The sequence below is a fragment of the Ovis canadensis genome, chromosome 19 (assembly GCF_042477335.2).
Source record: "Ovis canadensis isolate MfBH-ARS-UI-01 breed Bighorn chromosome 19, ARS-UI_OviCan_v2, whole genome shotgun sequence".
NCBI lineage: Eukaryota > Metazoa > Chordata > Mammalia > Artiodactyla > Bovidae > Ovis > Ovis canadensis.
The window spans coordinates 45,368,019-45,388,453 of record NC_091263.1 but is presented as its reverse complement, the minus strand read 5'-3'; the positions used below and the strand labels follow the sequence as shown (position 1 = coordinate 45,388,453).

At 42.3% G+C, this 20,435-nt stretch overlaps 1 protein-coding gene and 1 long non-coding RNA gene across 13 annotated transcripts in view; one reads left to right on the top strand and one right to left on the bottom strand.

The window, feature by feature from the left end:
- Window positions 1–1,793: 1,793 nt before the first annotated feature.
- The window catches only part of FOXP1 (forkhead box P1), a 622,410-nt gene continuing 603,768 nt past the window's right edge, over window positions 1,794–20,435 (bottom strand). For 10 of the 12 annotated variants that reach the window (XM_069561641.1, XM_069561643.1, XM_069561642.1 and 7 more), the window contains 4 exons: window positions 18,494–18,615; window positions 16,685–16,754; window positions 11,909–12,075; window positions 3,201–6,510 (listed from right to left, as the gene is read on the bottom strand). In XM_069561641.1, coding sequence (XP_069417742.1) covers window positions 6,366–6,510; window positions 11,909–12,075; window positions 16,685–16,754; window positions 18,494–18,615 — 504 coding nt within the window. In that variant the 3' untranslated portion in view covers window positions 3,201–6,365. Of the gene's footprint in view, window positions 2,261–2,365; window positions 2,592–3,200; window positions 6,511–11,908; window positions 12,076–16,684; window positions 16,755–18,493; window positions 18,616–20,435 lie in introns of those variants that run through there. The other 2 variants (XR_011250843.1, XR_011250844.1) reach the window with 1 other exon arrangement.
- On the top strand, window positions 12,351–20,371 carry LOC138424548 (uncharacterized). Its single transcript, XR_011250859.1, has 8 exons — window positions 12,351–12,754; window positions 13,802–13,907; window positions 13,987–14,193; window positions 14,831–14,935; window positions 15,694–15,860; window positions 19,187–19,344; window positions 19,451–19,602; window positions 19,726–20,371. It is a non-coding gene; the product is annotated as an uncharacterized lncRNA (long non-coding RNA).

The window sequence follows — 20,435 nt, the reverse complement described above, 5'->3', positions numbered from 1 at the left end:
GGGTTTTGTTTTTTTAAAAAATAAAATGCTGTTTAAAAACAAATAGAAGTCTAGAATGACAGTTTTCTAAGCCAAATATTGTCCCACAGTTAAACCAGTGTTTTTGTATGTAATTTAATTTCCCTCCAATGTGAATTCTGTCTTAAATCTTTCATCCATCAGTCAGTTCCTTAAAGGAAGGTATGAGACCCAACTTCACTTTATTTAAAGAAAGACTACTTTTGACTCAACTACAATAAGGATGAAAGATAAATTGTGATTACTAGCCTACACAGAAATATGTAGTATCATCAGAGAAGGCACAACCTAGTCAGTCAGAAAGACTAATTACACTATGATTTAATCTTTTTTGGAGGGAAGGGAGAGTAAAAACTGTCAGGCAGCTGGTTAGTGTTGGTGTGAAATTGGTCTTCCTCAGAGTTTATTTAGGCTGTTGATACAAAGGTTCCCGTTTAAAAGAAGCACCAACAGTTTGGGTTTGCTGCCTAGTTTATCTGAATGGCAAGCCTGAAATAAAGATGTCAGAGAATGTTTCTGCATTAGAACAATTCCTGAAATACAAATAAAAATGTCATCTGCATCAACCAGCAAAATCTTCACTAATGCAGGTCATACATACTTGGTTTGGGTCTTTCAGTTGACTCACAATATGTGGACATATTTAATTTTACCAACTGCACATGCTCTAAGCAGTGTTTATGTTTAAGCCTGGTATTTAAAGGAATTTCAATTAACCCTAATTTATTTGTAGTAGTAGCTAGAATAAGAATTAAGGGTTCAAATGTTTCACTCATTATCAGACTAGTGGGCTTTTAGACAGTGGCATAACTTACTGAAAGGGGGCTAACACTTTGCAAAATATGTATGAAAAAAAATGTTTTCCTAATAAGGTCTTTTCAAAACAATGCTGAGGAAGAACATTTATTTCTTCTTCAGTGTCAGCTGGTCTTTGCCGAGTAACTGCAAGGTTAATTTTCAAGATGTCCACTAGCTTCTGTTATGTGCTCTGAATTATATACTTAAAGGTTGTATGTCATTGTAGTTTGGCCACTTAAAAGCGCTGCTTTTGATATACCAATTTAAATTTTTTTACTCAGAGAGAAGGCCCAAATTAATTCATCCTTATATATGACAGAATAGTATTAGAAAGAAATAGCTAATTTTCCTAGCGATCTGAAATTCTTAAAAGACCTCAGAAATCAAGATGGTTTTTCTGGAAATATTCAGTTACGGGAGCTTTTACTATTTGGTTTCGGGAAGGCAGCTATGGACCAGACCATACTTTTAGATAGAATATTTTTATAAAATCATTTGTTCTAATCTCAGCATTTATCTTTATATGCAAAGAGATTTCTTGATGAGAATATTATAGACGGTGCATGTTTTTGACATTAGCATTTTATTTGGATGACTAATCTTGCAGATGTGAAATTTAAATGAATTATTCATGAAATTGCTTTCCTCTGAAATTTTAGTTTGCTCTTAATGCTAGTTATTCAATATTTTGTTTTTTCTATATAAAATATGATGGAAAAAAAATCAGTGTGCTTCCTGGAGAGAAAAGGTAACCTCCCCTTTTCTGTGTTTTTTCCCCTCAATTCGCTAAGTGGAGACTTTTACTTTGAAATCCTGAGGGATGAGAGCTTCAGCCCTCTGTGATGATGAAAGCTTTTAGTTAAGATTGATTTTAATTCTGAGTTGGAAGCAGCTGGTGCTGAACTGAAGGCATATGCCAAACATACACTCTCAGCAGGTCAGAAGGGGAAAGAAACTTAGGCGGTGGCGACTTTGACTACCAGTGTGAACAACCAGCATTTTTATTGCATTTGAGAATGCGATCATGTCAGTAATTAGTACTGACTACACAACATTTTTTTTTTTATTGTCTGTATCCACAGACACGGAATGATGGAATTACAGTTGATGTCAAGGAATGAGTTCCTTTTATGCCTTATCAAAACAGAACAAAAAGAAAAAAATTCTTGTTACTGGCAGCACATCTCCATGGAGCACCATGCTCACAGTCCGGGCTGTACCATCTCCACGCAGGCTTCTGGGTAGCGCACGTCGCGAGAACTACACGGGGCCCACATAGATGCCTTTGGAATTGTTAAGTCTCATTCGCGGGAGAGAAAAGCCAAACCGACTCTCAGAAACATCTGGAATATCCAGAGGGTCTACCATTAAGCAAAAGGTCCCCCAAAGATTCAGAATCCTGACAAACATGTTCTTCTTTGTACCCTTGGAAACGGACATCAAGCTGGAATGTGGAAAGGAGAGGAAATCTTTAACTTTTTTTTCCCCCATGATAAAATTGCTAATGACGGACAGCGCATTTTGGGTGAGGAATCCAAGGTGTCTTTACCAGGTCTGATGGAACGCTGGGAAATCAGGTCGGAGCCATCCAAAGGTGGCGGGGCTGGCGGTCACTCTTCCCATTCATAAGCCTTGGTATTTCCTTTCACTGCTGGTACACTGCAGGCAGTGCTAACTTGTCTCACAAGGACAGACTCGGGACAATAGGGTGGATCCTCATTCCTGACGGTGCATCTGTCTGATGCGAGGGACTGTTCTCCCTAAGGTACGCTTTTCTTTGGAAAAAAAAAAAAAAGTAACAAAATTGTCTGTACATCTTGGCACCTTGTAAAGTTTTCTTTTTTTTATACAAAAAGTTCAATAGCTTTGACACTCTCATGATTAATCACTACTTCACTGATAAACTTTGAAAGTGTGACCCTGGAATTTCATCATGCAAAGTATTTACTGCAGCAGGAGAAAACACTTTTTAAAACAACATTTTTTTTTTCTCTTTTCAAATGTATGAACTCATTTACGATAGCCAGGAGGGCAATGGTAGGATAAACACAAGGGATAAGAATGTATCAAAAAACAGATTAACACACACCCGTTCGCACACACACCAAAAAAACCTGTACAAGATGCTCTGATCAATGAGAACAGGGGAAAAAAAAATCTGTCAACTATGTTACAATTTAAAAGCCAAAAAAAAAAAAAGTTTGGGAGTTTCTTCCTCCCACATGTCAGGAAATGTCATCCGATATTCTTAAAGCAAGAATAACTAAATAAAATACATGTGCAGCATATTCTGCAATTCCATTACATACAGTAGTTTTTTTCCAAAGCTTTTTTTTTTCCTTAAGTATTGTTAATATAAAGCAGTTGCACAAAAAGCAAAGGTGTTTTGACAAACAGGTGTATGCATTTATTCCTTTTTAGGAACATTATCTAAAAAAAGAACCACCCTCCGCCCTCCCCCAAAAAAGACAAAGAGTCACACAGACACATCGGGATATATGTACAACATAATAAACCCCATCCTAAAGAAGCAACTGGGATTACCCCCAAGGGATACAGAATCAGAATTGGAAAAATCAGAGTGAAGTTTGCTTGCTGTAAAGCCTGAGATTCTTTTTTTTTTTTTTTCAGTTGGTTCTTCTGCAAGGCTGTGATACCTGCAAAGATATGTAAAATCTAATTTTTTTTTTCTTTTTGCTACAGTCTTTAGACTAAGCATGCAAGACATACGACTAAGTGCAACTGAGTGAAATGTATTTTTTTTTTAAATTTTAATCATTCCCTAAAGGTTTGAACTGAGGTATGCGTACTAACAGTTTCTCATGCTGTTAACTTTACTCATGTCTAGCTACACATGCTGAGAATGAACTAATCTACCAGATTTTTATCCTCTTTTGAATACCAAACTAACCAGCAACCACTCAGTTTAGAAGCACAGGGCCCCCTTCCCATGACCCTGTCTGGCTACTGCCTGCACTCATGACGCTGCCTGGAAAAGTTGGGGGAAAAAAAAAAATGTAAGTCTCGAGTGACCACAGACTGCCCTTTTTAGAGAAAGCAGTGTGAAGCTTCAAAAGTAACTGCCAAAGAAGTTTTTCTACCAAGCTTGTGAGTGGACAGGAATGTTACTTTTTTTTTTTTAATGAAAAATGCTGAGGCAAGCCTAATCTGAAAGAAAGGAAGGACAAAAAGAAAACCTTTCAAAAAATAAAACAAAAACCTTGAGGATATATATGACAAGAGAAACTAGAATGAACGCAGTGTCCATAGCACAGTCCTTAAACAAAAGTGGCATACAATCTTTCTTTGAAAAGAAATGTCTTCTAGAAATACTATTACATGGTCTAGTTCAATTGTGGAAGCTTTTTTGTTCTCTCTGAATTTCACCTTCATTTTACCATAACTGTCTCCTGGACTGGACACCCCCTAAGTTTCATATGCCATACACTGTTTTTTTTTTCTTGGAGATGGTACACTCTTAATACTGTATCCTATTTCTCCCTTCAGTAGCCCCGTAATTTCTCTTTACAGGAATGAGTTTTGGTCTCTGTAGGAAAAAAACAAACAACAAAAAATGACTTAAAAAAAAAAAAGTAACTACTTTGGTTCCATTACCTACTTGGTCTCCTAAATGTCCTCTATGATGAAGGAGCAGTTGTCTCAAGTTAGCAATAGCCTATATCTCATCAATTGCCTCTAAATTATTTTGCCTCCTTTGATCAACAAGAAGAGGATATTTGGCTTCATCAGATAAAGCATAAAAACAGAGAACATAATTTAACTTTGTGGAATATCTTTGGTAATTTTAGGGGAAAAAAGGTACAAAGCATATAAATTAAGCTCTCCAAACGGCTCTCGAACTAAAACAAGAGCTACAGTCCTAGATAAATAAATGACAGGAAAGGGGGTGCAAGTGGAAGTGTTCAGGGGTTCCGAGGACTGAGGCTGTCCTGACCCATGAGAGTCACGTCCTGCACATCCTGTTTGTTTCCCCAAGAGCCCAAGGCTGGGCTGAGCTCCCATCTACCTGATGTCTTGCGCTGTTGGCTTCCAAGACAGGACTGGTGGGGTGATGCCGCCTCACAGACTGCATTGCTGCACCAGGTCCGCACAGTGGAAGTTAACTCCTCAGCTTCTGCTGAGCCCAGTCCTCATTAACTCACAGAACAAGATCAAACTGAAATCTGATTTGCATTCAAACAGATGAATGCCACCAAGCAGGTCTGAATGGATGTTTCCATTGGGGGCCACCGGCACTTTCAGCAGAGTTGTTCAGGAAGCCAGCTTTGGGGCCATTTTGCAAACAAAGCAACTCATGCTGGTTTTAACAACTGCGAGAGCCTGAGGCCCATCTCAACCAGGTCATCCCAGGGAGAGCCTTCTACAGCCACACTGTCAGTGTTTTTTGTTTTTTTTTTTTGGTTTTGGGGGAAGAGGGGCTGCTGCCTATGTCTCCTTGTGCTGGTAAATGCTGTGGCATTTATTAAGAAAGACGGTAGGTACAATATTAAAAAAAAAAAAAAAGGAAAATCTGAAACAACCCTCTTCCCACATTCCAATACTGCTTTGTGAAATGAATCTGCATGGTTCCTAGGGTGTCTCTAATTTTTTTTTTTTTTCTGTCATTCATTCTCTTTCTGGCAGGAACTTCACATCTGGGTGAGAGGACCTTCACATGTAGAGTGCAGCATTTGGGACCTTTTTGCAAAAGACCAAAACGGAATGTTTTCTGACTTTTGAGAAAACAGTGGTGATGTCTGAAGGGAAATGGAATGAGTGACAGAAAACTACGAACGAGAAATGACATTCAGCTTTGTATAATAAAAACACCTATTAACATTCATCACAAGGTACAGAAAACTTGAAGCCTCCAAGAGGCCACGGGCCCAAATGGAGGCCTGAGGTCAGAACTTAAAATGGTATAGGAGAAGCCAAAAAAAAAAAAAAAAAAAAGGCAATACATTAAAAAGTTTGGGATAATTATTTTTCAACCCTCCCCCCAATACACACACAAAGGCCTTCCCCATCCCAACTGGAAGCAAAAAAAACAAACAAACTGGAGTAAAGGCAGTGATAATCAACATGCAGTACTGTGCAAATAGGTCGTCCACTGGAGTCCCTAGATTCGGGCAGAGGCTTGGTCTGCAGCTCGGGCGCACGTGCTCGGTTGGGTGTCCTCGTTGTGCAACGTCGGCAGGACTGCAGTTCGCAAAGTCTGCTGCTAAAAGTGAATCAGTTTAGCGAATTTACAACACTGATGTTGACTGTTAAGAGAGGAAAATCCCCAGTACCAAACAAGTCCATCCAATGCACAGAGTACAAATTCCTTTTTTCAACAAAAAGTAGAAAAATCAAAAATACTCCCAAATGGGATTCTTGATGGCACTAAGAGTTAACACATTGCAGAGTTGTCAAAATGTAGTGAAAAATCCTCCAGACTGTACAACCGATGGAGAACGATTTCACTGCCAACTTTTGACATGTTTTGTTTTGTGTGTGTGTTTTTTCCCCCCAATCTTCACACTCTTGGGGTTGGCCTGCCCAGATGTTCACTCCATGTCCTCATTTACAGGTTCATCTTCGTAATCTCTGTCGTGGTCAAAATCTGGACTGTGGTTGGCTGTTGTCACTAAGGAAAGTGGCCCTTCAGCTTCCTCGGGGTCCAGAGGCTCTTCTTTGACGTGTACAGGATGCCTGGAAAAGCAAGAGAAGGTTCACTGAGGGGACTTCCCAACTCAAGGTAAGTTGGGTGTTCTGGGTAACACAGAAGCCACAGTCTAGGGCTGTGACGTTCTATTCAGCAGCCACTAACCACGTGTGACTACGAAAACTAAGACAGTTTAAAATTGTGCTTCTCAGTTGCACTGGCTACATTTTAAGTGCTATACTGGACTGCACGGAAGGGGAGATTCCCATCATCCCAGAAGGGTCTCTGGATGGAAGCATCAGTGGGTGTGTCCTCCATGGTGTTTCTTACAGTGTGACATGCACACACATTAACATGGGCTCTGGTTAAAATGCAGCCTGAGACTTCCATTTCTGGCCAGCTCTGCACTGATACTGCTAGTCCAAGGACACACTTTGGGTGGCAGCTAACGGGCCCCGGAGTGGCCTCCTGCGTGGAGGAAAACAAACCTTGAAATAATCCCATGAACCAAGAACCCGTCACGCAAGGGTAGTTTGCGGGGACCCAAAACTGGAGGCTGGGCTAATCGCGGCTTGATGTGTGTTCTGCTTTGCTAGTTAACATGCAGAACCTGTGAAAGAGCTCTCCGGAGACCAACCCCAAGCGAGGGTCTATCATTAATCAACTTCAAGCAAACACAGCAAAGAGACACCATGATACATGCTGGAAACTCCAAATTAATGCATATTTTTACAAACTGTCAATAAGGCAAGAAAAGCCCTGCCAGGAAACACAAACGGAGAGGAAAAGGTGCGCTCAACACAACAATATGATAAGCAAGCAGAGCCCCGGTCAGAATAATAACGCTGTCAGCTGTAAACAAGACTAAACAAGAGGCCCGGCTGGTAGCGGCCACCGGGACGCTCTGGGCTCTGATGAGATCTGCCAACGCGCTCATTACCCCCCAGCGCACAGTTCACCCGAAGGGGCCGGCGAGGGACCACGCGAAACCACTCCGATAACAACTGAGAAATGTTGTTCTTAAATCATATTTACAACCGATCCTTTTGCAAATACAAATTACTTTCGGTTGTGGGGCTTTTGATATGTAAAAGAGCCATTCAAGTTACAAAACCCGGTCCCCATTCAAGTTTTAAAAGAAAAAAAAAAAGATCCCATTGCAGGGACAGGCTACCAATGGTGGATTTTTTTCATTCAACTTTATCAAGTATTAGTAATAAGAGGTGGTGCTGGGGACTGCTGCCTCCCTAAATAACTGATGTTGTATGCAAACCCTTAAGGCCACTTGAACCTTGAAAAACCAACAGAGGAGTGCTCCGGACTGCCCTTGCCACGGCGACCTCCAGAAGACCAACTGACTCTCAATTAGCGAAGCCTAGAGAGTGTTTGGAGGTGGATGTTGGGATGAATAGCTTTTAAAAAAGAGCCCGTATTCTTACAAACTATCTGCAAAATGAAATATGCCCAGGTTGTATTAGAGTATGTTTCACTACTTTGGCTCCGTCTATTCTTAGTTTGTTAATGGTCCTGTTTATTTGTTTTCAGGTCAAGATCCAGGACCAGATGCATAATTTGCAGAGTCCAGTGTGAAGTGAAAATGCATTTGAAAAATTCATTGAGACTTTCCAGATGGAAACAGCTGAGCATTAAAACTTTCAAGCATGGGATCTTTGTGAAATTGTGTTCATCGCGTGCCTGGGAAGTCAGCCCTGGTAGGCCCCTCCCCTGTATTCTTTCGGGAAGAATTGGGTGTGTGGATTTTTATTCCTTTTTTTAAAAAATCACCCATAAACGCTAGTTAAGGGAGGATATTTTGTCTATCCTCTCCCATTTGGGGTCATGTCTTCACATATTGCAAACATAGCAGGAATGTTATTTTGCTACCTTTACGGTTTTAATTTTTATGACTATATGAGCACTGTGCTGACTGACATGTTACCACTTAATACTGGGCGTTTGGGACTGTCTTTTTCTCACCTCTCTACCCTTCAACCCCGCTGTGCTCTTTGTTGTAATACAGTGACCACTTCTATTCACACTTGATTTACCGGCTTAGGATAAATGTCTGAGAATGAAATTGTTGGAGCAGAGGCTAAAACATCTTATGGTTCTTATGATTCATTGCAATGTTAATTTCCAGAGAAGCTCTATCAATTTAGACTCAACCTCATCAGCCCCAAGTGTTGCTTTTCAAATATGGTGTGTTGCTGAGCAGGTATAAGGAAAGTTCCAGTTACCTTCAACTGTGTTTCTCGGGTGACTGACAATGGTGAACGTCACTTTATGTTTGGGCTTCATATTAGCACTGTTGGAACTGTTACTTCACCCCCTCCCGTCCTCTGGTAGCATGGTTCTAGTAACAGTTTGGACAAGAGTGTTTTAGGGTTATGTGGTGCCTGAACTGCGAGTCAGCTGTGTTTACCATTTTCCTATTTTCATTTTTCTTCACACTACCAGATATATTCATCTTTTCAGGTTTATAAGCTGAATCTGATGACAGAAATGATACAAGGCTGTGGGTGGGAGAGGTGGGAGACCCTAGGAACAACTGGAGAGTCTTAATGAAGTTCTTGCCTTATAATTTGAGACTTTGACAAATGTTAGGCTAGGCAAAAGAAAAAATCAGGTATGTGTCACTTCCCTGAACCCCAACAAGGCAGAGTTCACATGGGAGAGTATTTGGCTCCCCTCTGCAATCTGCAGGCAAACTTCAGTGAGATGATTTTCCATCCCAAAGACACAGGTGACGACCCTGTGCACCTTGATTCAAACCCTGCACCTACTATTGAGCGGAGCCTCAGCAAAGGTGAACTGATCAGATCTACCACGTGACAAGCTGCCAACACAACCAGGTGAGATATTAAGGCTTCTTAGAACTCCAGGGAAATGACATCCAACTTCACGACATTCCGTGAAACCAGCAGACCCCTTGCTGAGTGGGGCCACTGCAGGAACATGGGCAAGTAGCGTTTTAGAGAATGGGAAAGAATGGCTTTCCACGCAAGATCCATTTCAGGTAAGCTGCAAACTCCTTCAGACCCTCTGCTTCACAGTCACTCCCCTGCATCCTGGGAAACGGAGACACGCGTGGCACCTTCCACACTCACTGGCCACCTCCTCCCTTCTCTCTGACTTCCGCTTCCGAAAGGGCTTCCAGGGAATAACTGTGTCAAACCCCACATTTTCCTTCTTAGACCTAACTGCTTTCTTTTGCCACTGTGGGAACAGCAGAGTTTTGAAAGCGAGCTGACTGCTGTCAGCTGACTGCTGACTATGTTCAGAGGGTGTGGGGACAGCATGGAGTACGTGCTTTGTACGATAGCTCCTTTAGCTCCTCCCAGGACGAATGGATAATACTCCAAGCTAGACTTATGGACTACTTGGTAGTGTTCCAAAAGAGAAAAAAATGTAGTGGTATTTGAGTGTCAAGGGGAAGGTAAGAGAGAATTCTATGTCAACACTAGGTAGCAGGTGGGCTGTTACTAACAGGGTCCTTTAAGCCTTGCTGTAAAGTTTATGATTTGAGTTATTCCAATAGAATAGAAAGGTCAGGTGACAATCTGCATCATAGCAGGCAATGCATGTTGGATAAGAATTAAAACTCCATCATTATAGAATCTGCTTAATGGAAATGTGAGATGAAAAAGGGCAACCATCTCCAGCACCAAGAGTAGGCACAGGAAATGGGCTGATGACATATAATTCTTTTTAGCAAAATAATTTATTGTACTGTACACTATGAGATTTAAGCAACAAACAGTATGCTTTTTGACATCTTTATATAGGGTTTAAAAAAAAAACAAAAAACCAAAACCATCCATCAATAAAATCTTCACTTTGTTAAAAATTAAACTGACAGCTGTAAAACAAGACTTCGGTTATATCGGGGTTAACTCAAAGTTTCCATAAATTACAGTAACTATCTCATACAGCAAAGTTAGCATCACTCAAAACTGCTGTGTGAATTTTTATCCAAATATCTTTCCTTTATTTTTTTTAGTCTTTTTTTTTTTTCTCTTACTATAAACATAGGAACGAAACCTTGGGAGTTCTGTGGATACTACGAAAAACTCTTTCACTCAGTAGTTTCAGCCGCTTTTTGCTCCACGGTATTTCCTGAAGTAGCATACATAACAATTTATATTTGCTCTGAACTTCCTTAATATCTTAGTAAATACTCCTGTCATGACAATGATTTAAAGATGAATGCGGGTGTGATAATAAAGTCAGAAACACCAGGTTGCTGGAGGAAGCATGATATATGGCAGTGGCAGCGTGAGAGAGAAACACGTTCTTAAAATGTTGTGGAGTAAATGCTAAGGGACTGTTGTTATGAATTTAAAAAGACTATTTTCATCTTTAAAGATCCTTTTCAAAGCACTTTGGGCATGAAATTCAAATGCTAAATAATCAAATTTCAGATTCCTCCAAAGCCACCAATTACCCACACTAGCAGACAGCATTTTGCCTTTGTTGTTAGATGCCAATTCATTCTGTTGCTAATTGCTACAGGTCATATTTTCCATTCTGATCACTCAAATGCTCTTAAACTAAGATGTTGGTCAGTAATTCAGAAGCATTGTATAGACAAGGGGTCTATTTCTAGGAGCTGATAGCATGGTAAACACTGCACTGGTTTACTCCTTTAAAGCAGGCATTGGTTTTACAGACACTCGCTAAAAGGGAGAAGCTGTCATTCTAGAGCATCCCTGGTGAATCCGAGGTGGGAAATAGGGGTTTCTTTTCTCTTTGAAACTCTTCTTGCGAGAGAGGGAGTGGTGTCACCCTGCCTGCCTCCCATCGCCCACCCCCAGGGGCCTCACACACACGCAGGACAGACAGCCCTCACCCAGCACTCTGCATGGTTCTGGGCGTGCTCATTATACTGCCGTCTGCTGCTATAATGCCCCTATTAATTTTCCTTTTGATATTTTAAGAGCAATCTATAAATCATGCCGTCTTTCCTTCGTGCCATCATTAATGCTTGGTAATAGCGCTTCAGCGCGGCGTGCGCGGCTCGCCATTATCCCACCACCAAGTAAACAAGCATCCTTTCCCGCCCTGCTGGGTTCAGCACGCTGGCATGTTGGGCAGACAGTGAACTGTGTCACAGGATGCATACTGCTTCTAGGAGGAAAAGGTAAGGTGGCTGAAGTAACGGCCTGAGCTGACTGAGCAAGGGCAAAAAGCACAGGCATCATCCCCTTTGGGGCTCTGGGCATTTGTGGGGCTGCAGGAAGCCTACTACGCTTATGAGTCGGGTATAAGTAAGTGGTCCTTTGAACTGCGAACCAAGTTGAACATTTCTGGAAGCACCCACTTCTCCCCGGGTTCTAGGAAGTCAGAAATGACAGAAAAGGTGTTGACGGCAGACAGAGCAGGGCTTGTGTGACAGAAAACCGGGGGGAACTGATGGCGGAGGTGCTGCAGGGGGCCAGTACTCACACAGCTTGCAGAGGGGATCTGCCCGGACTGCTGTCGCTCTCGTTGCTGTTGGTGTGCTCCATCGCCCCGTTCAGCTCTTCCCGGATCGCGCTGGCCAGGTTGCCCAGAGTGGGGTTTCCCATGGAAGCGGTAGTGTATAGAGGTATACTGTTCTCAGCCATCGAAGCCTGCCATCAACCCAAAGAAAATGTGTGAAGACACAGGGTGTACAGACAGGGAGGCTATCAATTACAGGTGGATTCGATGGTCTTCAGTTTAATTTCATTCTGGTATAGTTGGCAAAGACAAGTTTCTAATAGGTCTAGAAGGGCTGTGCTTTAAGAGTCAAGCTGATGATGACACGTGTCCCAAGCTGGGTTCCAAAGAGCTATAGCTGGAGGGACCGAGGCGCCTGTGGAGTGGAGGCACAAGCTTTAGACAAGGCTATCTCATAACGAGTTTTCTGTCTGAAGCCTTTTTTCAAGAGGAACTGAATATTTCCAGATCACAGGGAAATGTAATGGAATTTTCATTTCTTTATCCACTTCGATGACTCCACTATTGGATATTAAAGATTTGATCAGATTATTCTGGCTGCAGAGCCCAAACTTATGAGAACTTCCATAAACATTTACGTCTCAGATCCTATAGAAAAGGAAGAGATTATAGAATTGGAATCAATTTTTATCTCCCCTCCCCATCATTTCTGTTTTAATGATTTTTGAATCTTTTTAGTGTAGTCTGAGATAACTGGTTGAAGGTAACTCTATGCAATCTTTCAGGTTCCAACCAATCATCTGGAATTTGAGGACCGAAGAAAAAAGAAATCTCTGGCAAAAGGAAGCTGTAAATCGTATTTCTTTGGGGGTACGTAAGTACATCCATATCGAAGGTGACAAAGTCACTCTAAGTTGAGTGTCAGCGAAAAAGTGTGGAAATGGAGAGAAAAAGAAAGATATCCTAAACCTGATGGTTGGATATACTGTTCATTTCCTATCTTACTGCACTTGAATAAAACCACCACCCAGTCTGAGATGCAGACAACAATCAGAATCTCACTGGGCTACAGTGTCCACACTCTGTCATTTGGGTCATGATTCTGACCTAGCAACTGTGCATTTTATTAAAGAGGACAGCCTTGCAAAAACTGGCAGCTGTAATGAGACCAAGATTTATCAAACTTGTACTCTTGCAGACTACACTTGGCCTGGCACGACTGAGCGACTTCACTTTCACTTTTCACTTTCATGCATTGGAGAAGGAAAGGGCAACCCACTCCAGTGTTCTTGCCTGGAGAATCCCAGGGACGGGGGAGCCTGGTGGGCTGCTGTCTATGGGGTCGCACAGTCGGATACGACTGAAGCGACTTAGCAGCGGCAGTAGCAGAAGTAAAAGTACAATCACGAGACAATCTGGTGCAGTGACTCCAACTGGCCAGTGATACAAGAGTCCAGACGATTCTAGAAACCCTGGCTCTAGAGACCAAGTAGAAGCCAGAAGTGAAGAGAGAACAGGTGCAGAGCTGGGCTGCAGGGAATCTGCGTGTTAAGACAATCACAGTCTCGCTTGCTGTACAAGGTCCAAAGCCAGAAACGCCTTCGAGATTTAAGCCCAGGGACGGATGACCTGCCCACACCTAACACAGCACTGGCTACGGGATGACTTCAAAGCCAGGCCCACTGCAAGCCCACAGCTTTTCCTTCCCTCCACTTCTGAATTTATGTAACTGCCTTCTTCTGAAAAGCGGGGGGGGGGGAATCCCATTTTCATTCCCAAATGTGGTGAACTCATCTTGACGAACAGCACATCTGAACGTTCCTCACTCTCCTACTGTTTGTCAAATAATTTGCATCAAGTACTTTTTTCAACAGATCTCTTGTAATTGCAATAAAACATTTTTTCTTTTTTTGGCAGAGTGAAAAGTCAGACCCGTTGCCTGATCCGCCCCACACCAAACTGCAGCTAGACACACACACTGGCCCTATTTCTCCTTGACATGGAAGTTCTGCTGGGACCATCAGTGAGTCTCTTTCACTTTTACAGTCAGAAGGTGGCAAGGGTGGGGCCAAGCTCTAGCTTCGTGTTTTTTTTCCTTGCAGCTTCTCCAGTCAAAGATGGAGAAGTACATACAACACTAACGTGTTCCCGAGAATGTATGCTTTGGGACGAGCTGGCCATCCTACGGACAGGGCAACCTTTTCGGGGTGATTCATTTTCTGTGGCTCTCAGTGTGTTCTGGGTCAAGGCCAATTCCGATGGGAACTGGATCATAAAACACAGCTGACACTGGTGAAAGGCATCCAAAGGTAAAGCACTCACACCAATCCTTGATTCTCAGACAAAAAAAGAAAACCAGTGTGCTCCTCTTTTAAAAGAACGATGACGTGGGCTGCAATGAGAAACCCAGTCGCTCCTACACAAGACAGCTTCTTGGACATTCTCTGCATGAGTGACCAAAGCCACCTACCCGAGCTTAGAAAACTTTCCACCAACAGCTTAGGTCTAACCTAGTGGCTCCTTTTGTACTTGATGTCTCTTTTGGAGCAAGGGGTCACAGATTTTACAAAGGACTGGTCCAATGCAGAGAACGTGGTTTCACATCACACTGGCCTCTCTACCCCCCCAAATCGAAGGTGCTTAAGTCCTGTCCCTCCTGGAGCCTTAACTGCTCTGAGATCCCAGCGGGGAGAGGCAGTCTATAAATATGAAGCTTTACGGTTACCCTTAGTTACTTCACTTTTTCAGAGCATAATGCAATCTGTCCCGAGTCCAATGTTTTATTTCTGTAGTGGATTCTGCTGTCCTATTTTATATATTGTATATCACGCGTTATGTTGCTCTAGTAATCTTGTGAAGATGTTGTTCCACTATTATTTTTACTTGCCTTGAAAAAAATGGAAGTGGGCAGGAAGGGAAGGCCTGCTGGTGGTCTCTTTATTTAAGGTGCATGGTGGAAAGTTGTCTGAGAGGACTGTCTACTGACCAAGGACCCAAACTCCTGGAGGAGAGGGAGAAGATCCGTTCCTCAAATCATGACTTGAGACCCAGGTATTCACCTCACCTCAGGATAGATACAAAGGATTCTTGGAAAAATGATGGGAGAGTTTGGGGCTATCACTGAAAGTAAGAAAGGGTACAGGGGCCAAAGGTAAATGCAGAAGTAAAGTGTGAGCAGTTCTGTAAAGAGAACGCATCCTAGTGGAAATCAGTCACTAAGGTAAGAGAATCCAGAGGCAGGAGGACCACTGCTGCTGGTGGGCTGTGTTTTTTTTTTTTTTTTTGCCTGGCAGCCTCATGAATGTCAAATGTGCTTGTAATCTGAATACCATTCCAGATAGAGCAGCCTTTAAATTCACACTTCATAAGACTCCAGGGAAAATAAGCTACTAATGAATGGTATTTACAGTGGCGGCATCTAAGCGTGCCTTCATTTGCTTTTCTAAAGTTACTGTGTAAACTACAAGTAATTAAAAGAAACACAGAAAGTAGTTCCTCCTATTAAATTTGGTTTGGGCTGTGTGTGTGTGTGTATATATATATATATATATATATATATATAAAATTACTGAAAAGCTAAGCTGAGTGAATTTGCCTCTGAACTCAAAAGTGTGTTAAGGCTGTGTATGGCTCCATCCTCGGAAGCCGGAAGCTTTCGCTGAGTGAGTAAACTGGGAAAATGGTTCTCTAGGACGCAGGGCAGGTGCTTAGTGAGAACAGGAAGATTATTCTATCACCTCTTTACCCAACTCTGTTCCCCTTAATGCTGAGTGTCTCCATTGTCTTTTCATCACTATCACCCCCTTAAGGAGCCTTTTTAAGACGTCTGCTTCTGTTTGTGCCCTTCCCTCGGGAAATTTTAATTTCGGCCCGTTGAATGGGCACAAGACTTCGTCACATCTGTATCAAGAACGCCGGCTGCGAAGGTCCACAAGACCCTGTCCACCTATGAACTCCGGAGGACGGCCTTGCCCAGGTAAGTTCAGTGTAGTGTACTCCAGTCCTCTCTCGATTTGGCTGTGACTTGATTGTTTGGTAACTGAGATGTGCAATAATTAGAAGGCTTGACAGACGCCAGGGCTGCCCTGGTAACTCACATCGGGGAGGTTACCTCCCTCCTGCTCAAACCCCGTGTCTTCACCCTCCTCCCCCCACACATCCCCCCCCTCCCCGCCACCGCTGGAAACACCGGTTACATAAGGACGTCTTGGTTTGTCAGTAGGAGCAAACATCCTGCAAGCTTCTTATGTAACCCTGAGCAATCTGCTGGAAACCTAGAGTCTAACTCTATGGCTTGAACAAAAACAGTTTACTTTTACCCAGCGAACCAGACCCAGCCTCCTCCCTCCCCAGTGAAAAGATGCTAAAATAGACTTTAAAAGAAGGAGAAGAAATAAAAAAGCTCTGCTTTCTCTTTAAACCGGTGAACAATAGAAGGTCATGTGATACAGTAGCCTATCATCCAGCACATTAATAGCTGTGCTAGAGTAATTACACTTGTGGTATTTTTGCCTCAAGTGAAATTCTGAAATAAGAGGATGGAAATTATGATACTGCTGATAAATATTAATAAGTGAACTTTTAATTTTTTTGCCACAATATTCAAAATGCTAAGCATCCTGCTAATGCTGAAGCAGCCCGATATGTTTGCCTCCAGGGAGTACGATGCTTTGTGCACTTAAGAAAAAAGTTTAACGGAATTAAAATTTAATATCTAATTAGAGCGAGGCTAATATATTTTGAAATGAGTGGGGGAGACATGTCCCTCTGCCACAGAGTCGGGGCAGCCGTTCATCTTACCTGTAAAGCTGCATTGAGAGGTGTACAGTAGGCGTGGCTGGTCTGCATGTTTTTAATAAGGGAAGGGTTACTGTGTAAGAGAAAGATAAAAACTCAAAGTTAAACACAATCACCCCCCGAGTTCTTTGCTAAGTCTTAAGCTTGCTGGTATCCTTCCAAATCAGGAATGTCTCCCAGTCCCCAACCCAAAGGAAAGTCGGGTTTCTCCCTAGCCCCTGGCTTCACCGGGGGCTGGTCTATGTGAACACCTCTGAGCTGGATAGACATTGCTGTTCAAGCAAATTGGGGGTAAAACTGTAGACTATGTGATAATTAGCTTGGGCACTTCCTCCGCAGATGAATCTTTTGTCAATTTGGAGCAGCCGCTCCTGACTCTAGCAGGAAGGTTGATGCTCTGGGATGGTCAGTGAGCTGACGGCAAGGTCTCCTGGGAGCAGGCGGGAGGAATCCTGGCTCTTAAGCTTCTTCAGGATTTGAGTTCTAGAACAAATGCTAGAGGAATGGCAGGGTAGCTCTGAAGAAAAAGTCTTCAAGGCTCATTTACTGCCAAAAAGGAGAGAGGGGGTACTCCAGGGAGGGTTGGTCAGCCAAGGCTGGTTCAAGTCTCTCTGGCACAGCCAAATTTGTGAGGATAAAAGAATAATTTAATGCTGTGTCCATTTACTGATCAAATGATGACAAGATACTGTTGTAAGAACATCTCTAGACAGGAAGGATAAAAATACTTTAAAAAAATCACATGTGAGGATATGGTCAGAAAGGTAGGGGTGGCTTTTGGGAGGAAATTACCTACACTGATCAATGATCCTTAAAGGAAGTAGATGGAATGTTAACTAATTTCCTTCCTATGCTTGGAGCACTTTTATCATTCATTTTACTACATTTATATTGTTATACGAGTGAGCCAATAAAAAGAAATTTACCCCAGTAAATACACATTTTAACTCTAAAGAAGAGTTTCCTCTTCACTTGGAGGAATTAGGGGTCACGCAAAAGCACTGAGTTATAGGGGTCCCCGTGAAGCTGCTGAATCAAAAGACAACCGGTATTTGCATTAAAGACGTCAAAAAAGCATTATTCAGGGCGCTGGTGTTCCAAGGGAAACGAGAGAAATACATGTACAAATCACACAATTTAGTTCCGTTGCAGAAAGCCGTGGCACTGCTACGTGGTGAAATGCAAAACTATTATGGGATGAGTCAACCATGCAAAGCCAAAGCAACAGCAGAAACAAAAAACAAAAGCAAGTAAAGGCTCTTACTGTGCGACAAGCTCGTCAAAGTTTTCACCGGGGCAGTATTTGCGAGGACGGCCTCGTTGAATATGGCGGCCACGTTTAAACTCTTCATCATCAACTGTCCAAAAGGACCCAAACTCATCCTCTACTCTGATAAAGCACTTATGCAGTGAGAGGTTGGTGCGAATGGCACCCTGGGATAGGAGCAGCAGCAAAGGAGATGAAGTGGCAACAAAAGGAGAGAGGCAGGGTTGGGGGCAGAACAGACATCCAATACAGGGAACAGGAGAAAGAAAATAAAATGCAATAAGCATAAGCCAATGGTTTGTGAGGGTTAATATGCATTGCCACCTAAAAGCTACTAGCATGTGATGCAACAAAGACCAGCAAGCAGGGCAAGGGGACTGGCGGGTATACAAAACGGGAGGGATGAAATGCTTTTTTGCTTCCCTTCACTGAGACAACGTGAAACCAGGTGTCTGGTCTAACACCATCTAGCAGCCAAAGCCTCTACGTGACACTGGTTAGCGCAATCCCAGCCAGGCTAAGAGGTTCAAACGTGGCGGACGTACCCACTGATCTTTTGTGGCCTTCGCTTTTGGAACTCTACTTCGTCCACTGTCCATACTGCCCCTTTAACGTTTTCTACTCGCACAAAACACTTGTGGAGACTAAGATTATGACGCACTGCATTCTGCAGCAAGTATAAAAGAGAGAACATTGTCCATAAGAAAAAGACTCCAAAAACAGCAGTAAATTCAGCCTAACAGCCCACGGTTGTAAACCCATCCCCAAGAGCTGCAGTTCCCACCCCTAGGAGGACCCTCCTGTGGTGAAGGGCGCCTCTTCCAAAAAAGAAAAATCAAAATCCAAAATGATGAGTTAACTGTACTTCGGCATTTTCACCTAATCTCTGGTCATAGTTAACCAGAAGTATTTTTTAATATGTGTATTAGCCCCCAAGCAGGTTTCACAGCCAAAATATAAAAGTAATGTTAATATGACTTCAAAATCAGGAAACAAGTAAAGCATAAAACAGTCCCTTTTAAACCCACTCATCTCTCATACTAAAATATTAGCTCCCAAATATGTTTCAAAGCCAAAATATAAAAGTAATGTTAATATGACTTTAAAATCAGCAAACAAGCTTAAAACTGTCACCTTTGAACTCATTGTCTCTCATACAAAAATGGTTTAAGTCATTTTGCTGCTGCATTTTTATTCTTTGAAGTTTTGGCTTTAACACCTTTGACCCATTTTCTCAGATTTATTCAGAAGAAATGGACACTGGCTGTTTACCACTGAGAGTACCGCCTCCTGCATCTGACAGGATCAGAGGATGACATGACCCTCACTGGATTAGCGGCCATTATCAAGCTATGCCTTACCTTCCCAAACATATAAAAGCTGGCCCTTACCAGGGGTAAGTGCTTTAATTAACAGAGAAAATGCCAAAGGGAACCATGAGTAGAACTCTCAATGGCAAAGCGAGAATGCTTTACACTATTTGATGGCTTCTATTTACATAGAACTTTCTTAGGGTAAGAAGTAAATTCTGGTCACTCCTAAACTGAAACCCTTGACATCTGTAACCTACCAGAGGAGGAGCTCAACTGAAGGGTGAAGAGTTTTTAACATCTCACCTTTCCTGAGTTTCAGGAAATTCCACAACCCTCACCAGGTAAAGTAACAAGCACCGGTTTACCTCTTCAGTTCTCCTGGCTGAACTTACTGACCCTTCAAACTGGACATGAGGGTATTTCAGAGAGACCCATGTCATTTACTCCCAATTTTCTTCTTACAGGGAATAAGGTGACAACGGGGGCATAAGAAGACGATACCAATACCACACCTCACAGCCCTCCTAAGTCCTTCACTTTATTTCAGCAACACTGCTATTGCGCAAACATTCTGTGTTCCTTCCCTTCACCATTTCCTCTCTCCCTGATCCTTTCCAGGGGCAGCGCTGGATCTGTTCTTTGAGAGGTGTTTCCATTTTTGGATAATCACCACTGGTGACTCTGTGAGGAGTCATGCTCAAGGAGGGTGATTTTTCTGGTCTGATTTAGAAGGTAATGAGATAAATTTTATCACATAGCATGATGAACGGCTCACAGGAAGAAGCCATAGGATAAATACTCAAGGAATTTTTGAGCAATATCAGCATAATTGGGGTGGGTTCAAGACCTCCAAGTGACTATGAAAGGATACCCCTGATTCAAACAGGTTTGATAGGTTTCTACCAAACAACAATCTCTGGAAAATGTTTGGCATTATACTTGGTAGGACAAATTTCTCCACATATAAATGAGTCTTTAAAAAGCATTTTCTTTTTTATGTTGCACAAAGGCAGAGATAACAGTAGACCCTTAGCATTCTTTATCTCCTAAAACAACACTGAAGTGCTTGAAATAAACCCAAGTTTCTCACCCAAAAAAAAAAAAAAAAAATCCAGAGTACATGTACCCAGAGGACGCCTAACTGGGAACAGAAAGCAGTAATTCTCCTCATCCT